Consider the following 12,103-nt stretch of genomic DNA (forward strand, 5'->3'; position numbering starts at 1 on the left):
GGTTATTTGAGGGTATGGGGAGGGGTTATCTGAGGATGGGCGGGGTTATCTGAGGGCATGGGGCGGGGTTATCTGAGGGCATGGGGGCGGGGTTATCTGAGGGCATGGGGGCGGGGTTATCTGAGGGCATGGGGGCGGGGTTATTTGAGGGTATGGGGAGGGGTTATCTGAGGATGGGCGGGGTTATCTGAGGGTATGGGGCGGGGTTATCTGAGGGCATGGGGGTGGGGTTATCTGAGGATGGGCGGGGTTATCTGAGGATGGGCGGGGTTATCTGAGGGTATGGGGGTGGGGTTATCTGAGGATGGGCGGGGTTATCTGAGGGTATGGGGAGGGGTTATCTGAGGATGGGCGGAGTTATCTGAGGGCATGGGGGCGGGGTTATCTGAGGATGGGCGGGGTTATCTGAGGGCATGGGGCGGGGTTATCTGAGGATGGGCGGGGTTATCTGAGGGCATGGGGCGGGGTTATCTGAGGGCATGGGGGCGGGGTTATCTGAGGGCATGGGGGCGGGGTTATCTGAGGGCATGGGGGAGGGGTTATCTGAGGGCATGGGGGCAGGGTTATCTGAGGGCATGGGGGCGGGGTTATCTGAGGGCATGGGGGCGGGGTTATCTGAGGGCATGGGGCGGGGTTATCTGAGGGCATGGGGGTGGGGTTATCTGAGGGCATGGGGGCGGGGTTATCTGAGGGCATGGGGGCGGGGTTATCTGAGGTTGGCGGGGGAGGGGTAGAGAAGCACGGCGCTGAACGTGGACAGGAATTCCGACGAGGCTGAGACGGCGAGCTTCCCCGCGGTCATCACCAGCCCCACCTGGTCTCCACGCTTCAGGCTGAGCACCAGGTTCAGGGTCGCCACGGCGCCCCCACACTCACACGGGCCCCGGGGCCCCTCCACCGTGGCCCCCGAAGGAGATCCCGCCGTGTAAAGCTTCTGGATGCTGCGATTGGCCACAGAGAGCACCGCCTCCACGGTCGCCCCTCGCTGGGCGGTCAGCACGCCACTCAGCTGGTAGCGGCCGTCCAGCGGTGCCGTAAACACACCTTGAAGAGGGGGAGGGGCAGAGTGAGGTGTTACCCATAGGTTTACCTCACAGTCAGATTCAATCAGTTTCAATCTGTAGCAGTCTCAAAGGCCGAGGTAGATGAAGGCTCAGATGGAACGAAAGTCCAATGATTTAATGTTAGTGTGTCGTTGTGACGCTAAACGGGAGATACCTTTAAGGGGGTTATAGTGTCCTCCGTCGTTGACCAAGACCTTGTTGAAGCGGATGATCCCAACCTCCCCGGGGAAGGAGGGGAGGCTAAACCCTGCTGAGAAACACACCTTCACCCCTGGAAACCCACAGATTACCTGTTAATTAACCTGTTAATCTCAAACAGATCACCTGTTAAATAACCTGTAAATGTCACTCAGATCCACTGTTTATTAACCTGTTAATCTCACTCAGATAATCTGTTAAATAACCTGTTAACCTCACTCAGATCACCTGTTAAATAACCTGTTAATCTCACTCAGATCACCTGTTAAATAACCTGTTAATCTCACTTAGATTATCTGTTAAATAACCTGTTAGTCTCACAAAAAAAACGGGTTGATTAACCTGTAATTCCCAAACGGACGAGCTGGTAATTAAATCTTTAACATCACTCCCATGACCTGTTAACTAACCTACCTATCCCACAGAGATTACATTTTAATTTGCCTGTCAATCCCACTCAATTTAGCATGATAGTTAACCTATAAATCCCGTACATGTTATCACATTAATCAAATAGATAACCTGTTAATTAACCTGTTAATCCTACATACATTATACCTGTTAAATGTCCTAATACAAAAGATTTGTTAACCCCAGGGATTACACCTGTTAATCACAGATTATGCTTCTGGTAAATAACCTGTTAATCCCAAAGAGGTCACACTGCTAATGAACCTATTGATCACAAAGAGAGCAACCTGTAAATCCTAAAGAGACTGTACTGTTCATTTACACCTCCCCCAGGAATAACAACCTGCCAATCTAACACAGCACATATCAATCAGTGATACAATATATGAATCAGGGAAATCCAACCTGAAGAGCCAGCAGGTTCCAGGAAGCGTACTGTATGACTCATGTATGTATCTGTAGACAGAGACAGAGACAGAGACAGAGACAGAGACAGAGACAGACAGACAGACAGACAGACAGACAGACAGACAGACAGACAGACAGACAGACAGACAGACAGACAGACAGACAGACAGACAGACAGAGAGAGAGAGAGAAAGAGAAAGAGAAAGAGAAAGAGAGAGAGACAGAGAGAGAGAGAGAGAGAGACAGACAGAGAGAGAGAGACAGACAGAGAGAGAGAGAGAGAAAGAGAGAGAGAGCGCATGTTTATACATCTGTAGCGAGAGAGAACATATTTATACATATGTAGAGAGAGAGAATACACTTGGATACATCTGTAGAGAGAGACAACACGTTCATACATTTGTAGCGAGAGAGAACAAGTTGATAATCTGCAGCGACAGAGAGATGTTCATGTATCTTTGCATGCATCGGTAGAGGGAGAAGGAATTTAACAGAGCGGGTGTTTTTAGAGATCTCTGGGGGTCTCACCTGGCCGGGGGGGCATGTCAATCTTAACCGAGACACTGGCTTCGGACGGGGATGCTGTGGTGTGATGAGTAGGAACAAAGTAAGAAATAAGGACGTAATAGAACAGAAAAATGACAGTAAATAACCCTGTGGACACAAAGTGTAGATTATGGTATGGGTGCTTGTCCATGTGTGTGTGTGTGTGTTTCCGTGTGTGTGTGTGTGTGTGTGTGTGTGTGTGTGTGTGTGTGTGTGTGTGTGTGTGTGTGTGTGTGTGTGTGTGTGTGTGTGTGTGTGTGTGTGTGTGTGTGTGTGTGTCCGTGCACGTCTCACCAGGGGCTCCGGCGTATCCGTGCACGGTGGCCATGCTGCCGTTGGCCCCCAGGACGGGCCGGGAGGCCACCTTGGTCCCTGGGGGTCCTGCCTGGCCCGTTTCAACCACCCGGGGCCCGGCCACGCTCTCCTTCTCCATGCCACCCATAGCCACGCCCCCTACTGCCACGCCCCTGACCTTAGGAGGGGCGGAGTCTTTGGAGGGGGTGGGGGCGAGAGTGGGCCTAACCCCAACACCCGCCCCTCCACCTGAAAGAGAAGAGGAGTTTTATTTAACTTCTGAGGGAAATATTCACTCAGTCCATTTCTATAAATGACCTGTCACAGATAATAATATAATGATAAAATATAATGATGTAGCCGCCCCCCTCGCCTCTCTCCTCACCTGTTTGTGACTGCTCTAACGAGAGGGTTAGGAGAAGTCCCCTGGGAACCTTCCGAGGGAAACCTCCTCCACCTCCTCCTCCACCTCCTCCTCCACCTCCTCCTACCTTCTAATCATGGCGGCCTACTGATCATCTCCAATTAGCTCCAGAATGATCCTCTGGTCCCTCCCTCTCTCTACAGCCCTCAGGACATCAGAGACCGGCGCACTGTTCCCAGGGTTCAAACCCAGCAATGAGAAGCATTGTCCAGTTCTACACCACATATCTAGAACTGACTTCTAGTTTATATCCACCGCCACATATCTAGGACCAACCTCTAGTTCTCTACCACCGCATATCTAGTACTACCTTCAACATCATCGGAGGTTTTGCTCTCTTCTTAGACTATTATTCTAAATGTAATTGTCTATTATTGTTGTGATTGTCCTTCAAATCACACACACACACACACACACACACACACACACACACACACACACACACACACACACACACACACACACACACACACACACACACACACACACACACACACACACACACACACACACACACACACAGTGGTTGTCCCCTGTAGCCATACATTCCTGTGAAGGACAGCTGACCAATCCGAATCGTAAAATCTTATCAGGAGCCAGGGGGCCAGCTTCCCCCCAGGCCTCAAGAGTCTTAAATAAAGCAATATAGACCAAGACCAAAAACACACACACACACACACACACACACACACACACACACACACACACACACACACACACACACACACACACACACACACACACACACACACACACACACACACACAAACTGATAACCATCAATGTTATTAATTGCAATAGTCATAAATAACTGTTGTGCATTTTGTTGTTTTACTGTCTGAAGGCAGAACATTGTCTAAAGCCGATGTCTATCCAAAACCACTTCTCCCCTCGGGACAACAAACATGACCTTATCTTTCCTCTGATGCTGAACAAGGAAACACTGCCTGTTAAAGTGAGCAGCATACCAAGATACACCGGCCATCTAACCCCCATAGCCCCACCCAGCCTCTATAACCACCCAATCCGTCCGGCCCACCCTACCACCACCCAGCCCCTATAAACCCACCCCTCTAAAGCCTCCTACCCCGACCTGCCTCCCAGCTAGCTCCTATGAACCCTGCGGTAGGCGGCCCATTAGCTCTAACAGTGGACAGCAGTTTAGGGACCGTTAACCACACAGGGAGGGTCCACATGTGTTTGTGTGTGTGTGTGTGTGTGTGTGTGTGTGTGTGTGTGTGTGTGTGTGTGTGTGTGTGTGTGTGTGTGTGTGTGTGTGTGTGTGTGTGTGTGTGTCTGTGTTTGTGTGTAGCCAAGGTATTTTGTGCAGACGGGGCTTTGATCAAAGTAATTGAAAGCCGTCCAGAGCCGAGGGCACTGTAGCAGTAAACAAGGAAATCATTTGGCTTCACTTACATATGTGTGTGTTTGGAGTGTATATTTGTGTGTGTTGGATGTGTGTGTGTGTGTGTGTGTGTGTGTGTGTGTGTGTGTGTGTGTGTGTGTGTGTGTGTGTGTGTGTGTGTCTGATGATTAACGCAGAGTGCAATAAAACATTCCAAGTTGCTTGTTCCAAACCAGTTCTGCGCCCGCTACACTGAACTAGCTCACCAAACATAACAAACTAAACAAACAAGAAATGAACTAAACAAAACGTAACTGGCTTAAACTAAACTCAACATCAAAATGTTTAAACCAGTCATTTTCAACCTCAAGTACCAAAACATAGACGCCTTCAGAGTTTCTGCAGGCGAGACCGTAGACCACAGGTTGGGTGTTGCTGGAGACATCATCGCATTGGTTTGGACCAGCCAATCGTGAGCTAAACATCCGGGCTCGTCAGAGTTTCTGAAGGCGAGACCCTAGACCACAGCTTGAGTTGTGCTGGAGCGGTCATCTCATGGGTTTGGATCAGGTCCCGACACGTCCCAGGACCCTCTCTGATCTCCCCAAGGGTCCGTCCCTCCCCTCCCTCCCTCGCCCAGAGCTGGGTGATGAAGCTCTCAGATCTCAGGGGATGTGAAGGTTTGATTGCAGTGGGACAAGCTTTAGGACCAGCAGAGGGATTATCATGGGCTTGGTAGGAAGGTAGTCTAGTTTAGTGGTTAGGGTGTTTTACTCCCTTCTGAAGGTCCTTTTTGAAACCCCATTATCCTCAGTCGTCCTGTAGGCATCCTTGAACAAAATGCCCTAACCCCTACCTGCTCCTTAATGACCTGTCTCTGTACTGTCTAACCCCTACCGGCTCCTTAATGACCTGTCTCTGTACTGTTTAACCCCTACCTGCTCCTTAATAATCTGCCTACCCGCTCCTTAATGGCCTGTCTGTACTATTTAGCCCCTACCTGCTCCTTAATGGCCTGTATTCTGAACTCACTTGAACAGTCAGTCAGTCCATTTGGATGAAGGCATATGCTCCATGACGATGGTAAATATAATGTAATAGTGATGTCCCACCAGAGGGAGAGGTTGCTACTCTGGCAGGAAGAAAGAAAATTGGTTGTATTTTAGGAACTCATCGGAATAATGGGGATGCATTAAGTCTTGGCTGGTTTCCACCGAGGGAACCCCAGATGGGCTAGATGATACTGGGAGCCTATTCCAGCTGGCAGGGTTGGAGAATACGAGTCATCAGACCTCAAGAACCCTTGGAACCACCACAGCAGGGGTCACTATGACAACGGCGGAGGAAACAGATTGGATGAGGCAGCAGATGATGTCACACCAGGAAAGCTGTGGAGCAGCCATGTGGGAGACCCCATCAGTAACCCGTGGCCCCTCATCTCATCCCTGCCTTCCCCCCCCAGGAAGATTTTCAACTCAAGAGTAGATAAGCAGAGACAATGGAAACAGAGTTGGTCAGCAGAGGATACAAGATGAGCAGCTGTTGGTCGATATCAGAAGCCGTAACGGAGTGCTCTGTAACGGAAAGTACATTCTGTAGTAAAAATAGGCTATTGGATCAGTTCTAAATAGGGCAGTGATGAGATTGGCCACAATAAAAAGGATAAAAAAATAATAAAAGAAAATAATAAAAAGGAATGAGTAACTCTGTCCTTTGGGGATGACCGGTGACTCATCTCCCGGTGACAGCAGAGTGACTAACCCCGACCGACCAGGGGGTGGAAACCTTTCCACTCACCATGGGTGTGTAGCTTGTTTTGGGGGGGAGGGGGGTGGGCTGCAGTACAGTACCCGTGCAACCGCCATCTCCCAGGCGACGCAACTCACCAGCGACACGGAAACACACACGCAACCCACAACTTAACACTGACCCCCACCGAGCAATTTGTGTGTGTGCTCATGCTGAGAGAGACGAGCCAGCATCGTACCGACAGCCAAGCAGGGGAAACAGGGGGGGGGAGCCAACACATTGCTCAACAGCATCAGGTCGCTTATTAAAACTAGCAGCATGTGTGTTTCATCAGGCCCGCCTACCGGGAGCCAGGGCATTGCTGCAAAGAGATCCAGCTCGCTCTCACGCTAACGCTAATACACGCTGTCGATGCTAAACACGACGCAACCGCTAATACACGCCGCTAAGACCAATGCACAAAGCTAAAGCCAAACATGAGCGGGCATTATACATAGTCGCTGGATGCATAGTTCCTTAAGTGTGCTGACAGTCTACCCAAGGCAAGGGTATTTAAGTTTGGCGTTTAGCCCAAACAGTTCCCTTGCTCTCCATGCGGAGCTACAGCCTTTCAGAGCGACCCGTAACAAAGAGCGGTATGAATTCTGCACAAGGGCCGCGATGACACCATTTATGGTTTGCGACGGCTCGCAGAAACAAAGCCCTCCGTGACGATGCAGTTGTTGGCCTCAGCTCTGTCATCTCTCCAGTTGTAGGCCGACATTGTTTTTCAATAACGTGACATCCGGAATGGTTTACTCTGCTTACACCTACCGTTACCAACAATCATAACTTCTACGTTTTGTTCATCTATAACATCTATAACGTTGAATTTATTACTGTGAAAAACCGATCATAACTTTATATGATGAAGAAATATAATTGGTTTTAAACCACTGAACGTTGAAGTGCTGAATCACAAGGGAAACATTTCACCGGGTGATTTGGTAGCGGGGATGAATCACGTTTGGGCGTAGTGGACATAAATCTTAAATGTTGGTATATGAGTAGCAGTAGAAGAGTCCCATCTGTGTTATATTTGGCTGGCTTACTTACCCGACCGACATCATATAGTGTAAGCATGTTCTCATGGTGCGAACAGGGATGGAACTTCCTATTCAGAAAGCTTAGGTCCATCCAAAGATTTTCAGTCAACTACCTCAGTATTGCACATCATCTCAAGACAGGCTAGTTGTTAACATTCTGGGTTTGGAAAACATGCCCTACTTGGTCCTTAATCAAATGTATAGCTGAATTCACTGTTCTTCTAAATGACTAAAAAAGTATTCATCTTGACTACTGTCCTGCCAGATTTTCGCTCTACCCATCTTGTGAAGGCAGAACTAGTATTTTCTGAACCCGGAGCCCTAGAACCTTTTTCTGATCGGTGAAATGCGTTATAGGTGAGCTGCTGCTCTGATGAATGAAGGTGTTAAAGGGTGGTGTTTAATAACAATGTGGATGTTTACCTGTGGTAACCCGGGTACCGCCTGTGAGGAGGTCTTCGGACCCACCAGACGCCTGGTCCTGGAGGTCCTGAAGGGTTCCTCTAAGCTGGGCGATGCCCCGGCCCTGAGCTCTCAGGGTCCCGTTCAGCTGGCTGACACTCGTCCACAAGCCGCTCACGTTTTTGTTCAGAGCCTCCTCGATCTCCTGCAGGTAGCCAGACATCGGGTCCAGCTTGTCGCACACCTTCTGTAGACTCCCAATGCGCTCTTCCACACCGGCTACCTCCCGGCCCACGTCTCGGGTTTGGACCTGGCAGTCATCGGCCTTGGTCCTCACCTCCTTGCGGAGCTCTTCCAGCCTGGCCCAGATCTCCAGCTGGTCCTTGGCTGGTGCTCTGCTGGCCTGGGTGCAGGTGGCGTTGAGGTCCTGGAGCTCCTGGGAGTGTTGAAGAACAGAGCTGTCCACATTTGACATGGAGCCCTCCAACCTCTCCAGCCGGGCTTGCAGGAAACCCAGTTCCCTCCAGGGGTCCTCAAGGCTGCTCCGGCTGTCATTGGACAGACGTCTCAGAATCCCTTGCTCCTTGGAAGCCGATTGGCCGTTGACACTATTTTGGGAGGGGTCAACCTCATTCCTGGAGCTCAGAGTTTGGTCTTGTTCTCGTTCAGTGTTCGCTACAAACGTTGGTTTGCACTTGTTGCACTCTTTTGAATACAACCTGTCTATGGTGTCCAGTCTCCCCTCCAATATGTTGACGGAGTTTCTTTGAGAGTTCATCTCGCTCTGAAGAGCAACGAGACCTTGTGCTTCTGCAATCCCAGACTGGGAGTTAAGACGTTCGTCTTCCTTCTCCTCGAGAGAGGAGATTCTGTCCTCCACAAAAGTTATCTTGTCCTCCAAAGTTCTCCTCAGATCTTCACATCCCTGGTCCGCTTGTTTTCCAAGCTTCTGCTCCCCTAAGAGGCTCTGAGCCTCCATGTTCTCCTCGGACAGGTTCAGACGGAGCTCAACGTTTCCCAACCGGGCCAGGACAGCCTCAGAAGCGTGGATGTCTGGAACAGAAACACCTACGACAACCTTTTTGCTCTCCAACACTTCCAACTTGGTTCTGACGTCCAGGATCTCTTTGCGGAGGTCCGACTCCTTGGAGTCCATGAGCTCGGCCAGGCTGAGGTCGTTGTCCTCCTGTGCCTCCGACTCCCGCTGGACCGACATCATCTTATAGTCGCAGGAGTTCTTCAGGTCGGACATCTTTATCTCCATGCCCTCCATCAGCTCATCCCTCAGAGCTCCGAGCTTCTCGTCCACGTAGGCTCGCAGGGTCGTGTCTCCGCCCACGCAACACGAAGAAGACGAAGAGGATGAAGAGGACGAAGAGGATAAGGGGGGAGTGGCCGGGGAGCCCTGCGAGACCTCCATCAGCAGACGAAGCTGCCCGTCGTGGTGGTCCACCCGCCCCTGGAGCTCGTCCAGGGCGTTGCTCTTGGTCTCCAGCGTGTCCACCACCTGGTTGATCCTGCCCAGCACCTCGTCCTCGTGCGACGGGTCGTGCTCCAGGGAGAGCCCCTGCAGCTGGAACATCTCGGTGTCCCCGCCCCGGGCGCCACTCGGTGGGCGCCGCTCGTGGAGCAGCGTCACCAGCATCTTGCTGGCGTCCTCCTGGAGGCCCAGACGCAGACCCGAGCTCATGTCCGTCATGGCCGCCTGCATGTCCAGCACCATCTGGGACAGACGCTGGATGTCCTCCTCCATGCGCTGCAGCGTGGAGGGGCTGTCCTGGGCCCCCCGACCCCTCTGGGGCTCAGCCTGCCACCCCCAAGAGTGGGGCTGCTGCCCCCCCACCCGAGGCTGGTCCCGGTCCGCTGGGGACAGGAGAGGACATGGATGACTTGTGCACTTTGATTCTGCACTTCTGGATATCAACGGCATGCTGTTGTACTATAGTGAAAACACAATAAGTTGAGTCTGATTTGATATCATCAAATTATTTAGGATATATTTGAAAAATGTTTCGACATTTTTTAATGTTTTTTTTCCAAGGTTTGTTATATGGGGTTCGAACCCCAGTGTCCACAGTCCTTGAACAAGATGCCCTCTTACACCTACCTGCTCCTTCATGACATGTATTTGTAAACCATCACTGTGCATAAACGACTGAACAGCAGTACACGGTAAGATAAAAGATAAAAAAAAAAGAATGCATAACATGATAGGATCTGTTACCGGGGGCTCGGTATGGGGCGGCCGGGGGTTGCCGTGGAGATCCACCCTTCGGCTCGCTGCAGTCATAACCCTGGTAACCTGGACAACACCTCCACTCCAGCTCTGTCAGCTGCCTGTAGCCGATCTTGTAGGTCGGCCGGAAGTGTCTCCGCTGGCTGAACGTCACATCAAATCGTGTGATGGTCAATACAGTGTATAGTTACAACGTACAATGCACACAATGTAAAATATCCACGTGGTACATGTAATTCATTCATTTATTAATGTAGGAATAGATCATGAAGATTTGGTCAGATGTTAAAGAACTTATTCGTCCGACTTTGCCTGTTAATATTAAGTAATATGAAGAGGCTTTACTACAGATATAAAGTTTCAAATCTTCCATCTCGCCAAATTTGGACTAGTCACCATCATTAAGTCATTCGATTGACAGTGGATCTATTTTCTCTCGTCGGGAAATCAAAAATGACCGCAAGAAGGGTTGGCTAAAATATTGTGTGATTTATGTCTAGGATTCTTAATATAGGATGGGATGACTCTCCTGAGAGTGTCCCGAGCCATCGCATAACGCGCCTTCTGCTCAGCTGCACGAAGTCTGTGGAATGCTCTCCCTCACCATCTAAGGGCCCCACAGACTGTGGATTCTATTAAAAAAGGCCTAAAAATGTCATTAAGTTGATGAAAAGTGAATTAAAAATTTAAATGTATTATTATTTTAACGCAGCGATGGTTTGATCTGCAGGATGTGTCCAAATTGCCAATGATGGAAACTGAAAACCGTTTATCATTCCAAATCCAACTACAATCTTGAGACTGAATTGATCCCTAAAATGTAGAACAGCAATGAACCAAACCCAAATTTCCACCCACGCCGAAGTGCCAACTTCTAAGCCCAAGTAAATAATAAGTGAGGAATCAATTCTCTCACTAACAAGACAACCTGAAACAGATTAACAAAAGGAAATTGTTGTCTCGGATGAGAAGAAAAGTCAACGGAAGGGTACAGCTTAATTGAACGGAAATGTACCCTTGCTGTTGAGCGCAGTCCGGGTACCTCCCCGGGCACGGCCTGTGCTCCGGCTGGACGAACACCTCCGTCCCACTCAGCACCGCACCGCTCACGTTCTTGTGCACGACATGAGCGCACCAGTTTCTGTAGAGATAAGGTCAGTTGGAAGTTGATGAGTAGAACTCCCGGTCTAATTTTGCAGTCCTGTCAAGGATCGTTCTGTCGCGCAACTTTTTTTTTTTTCCGCCAATTTCAAATGGCACTAACACTTTCAATATTAAAAGACGTACAATAGGACCTACACATGGTAACATAATAAGTAGAACAACTCACTTGTTTCTCTGTCGAGGCTCCCCTCCAGAATAAGCGCTCCCTTGAAACATGTTGTACTGAAACGGCGTTGCGCAAATAACTGAGAAAGTAATGATGAATAGGCCGAAGTAAATAGGGAGATATTTAATGAACCCAGGTGAACGAGTGAGATGATTCATCGTTGCCTAAAATCGATTGGTTATTATCTAACAGAGAAAGTAGAATAAGGTCCTCGCTCGTGCCCGTGGCTTTGCGTTCAGTTTCCAGTATAGAAACAACCCCGGACCAGAGTCTCTGTGCTGTGACGTCGGGGCCTCACTACCAGACTGACAAGATGCCTTTTTCCGTTTTCCATCGGAAACCAAACCCCTGATAGGAGTCACCTCCCCCCCACGGCTCCTCTCCCTACTCCACAACACAAGCCATTATTTTAGACGTTCATTCTACATCTAAACACCAGAGCTGGCTGGGGCTGCTGAAGTCTTTTTATTGTGTATTCGGTCAAATACTGAATGCTCGTTCGTTACAGAGCCAAAATGATGCCGTTTAGTGGATTTTTTTGTGATGATGGTTTATGTAGAGAAAGGGCTTTTAGATTGCCTGTGTATAAATCTGTATTCCTCTCTTAAGTG

General features: G+C 49.6%; 1 protein-coding gene across 1 annotated transcript; it reads right to left on the minus strand.

Moving 5' to 3' along the window:
- Positions 1–585: 585 nt before the first annotated feature.
- Positions 586–12,047, minus strand: emilin2b (elastin microfibril interfacer 2b). Its single transcript, XM_060045630.1, has 9 exons — positions 11,493–12,047; positions 11,178–11,303; positions 10,151–10,305; positions 7,948–9,789; positions 2,922–3,170; positions 2,610–2,663; positions 2,079–2,129; positions 1,219–1,335; positions 586–1,044 (listed from the first exon to the last, which is right to left on the minus strand). Exons 1-9 carry the CDS (start codon positions 11,648–11,650, stop codon positions 707–709), a joined length of 3,090 nt encoding a protein of 1,029 aa, XP_059901613.1. The 5' UTR covers positions 11,651–12,047; the 3' UTR covers positions 586–706.
- Positions 12,048–12,103: the final 56 nt, after the last annotated feature.

The sequence above is a fragment of the Gadus macrocephalus genome, chromosome 23 (genome assembly GCF_031168955.1).
Source record: "Gadus macrocephalus chromosome 23, ASM3116895v1".
In the NCBI taxonomy this organism is placed as follows: Eukaryota; Metazoa; Chordata; class Actinopteri; order Gadiformes; family Gadidae; genus Gadus; species Gadus macrocephalus.

Excerpts from the sequence above, each read along its gene's own strand:
- emilin2b (XM_060045630.1), bottom strand. The coding sequence starts at position 11,650 with ATGAATCATCTCACTCGTTCACCTGGGTTCATTAAATATCTCCCTATT. Across the intron at positions 2,130-2,609 it reads TGACATGCCCCCCCGGCCAG|ATACATACATGAGTCATACA; the intron begins GTGAGACCCCCA and ends CTCTGTCTACAG. Across the intron at positions 1,045-1,218 it reads ACACTATAACCCCCTTAAAG|GTGTGTTTACGGCACCGCTG; the intron begins GTATCTCCCGTT and ends CCCCTCTTCAAG.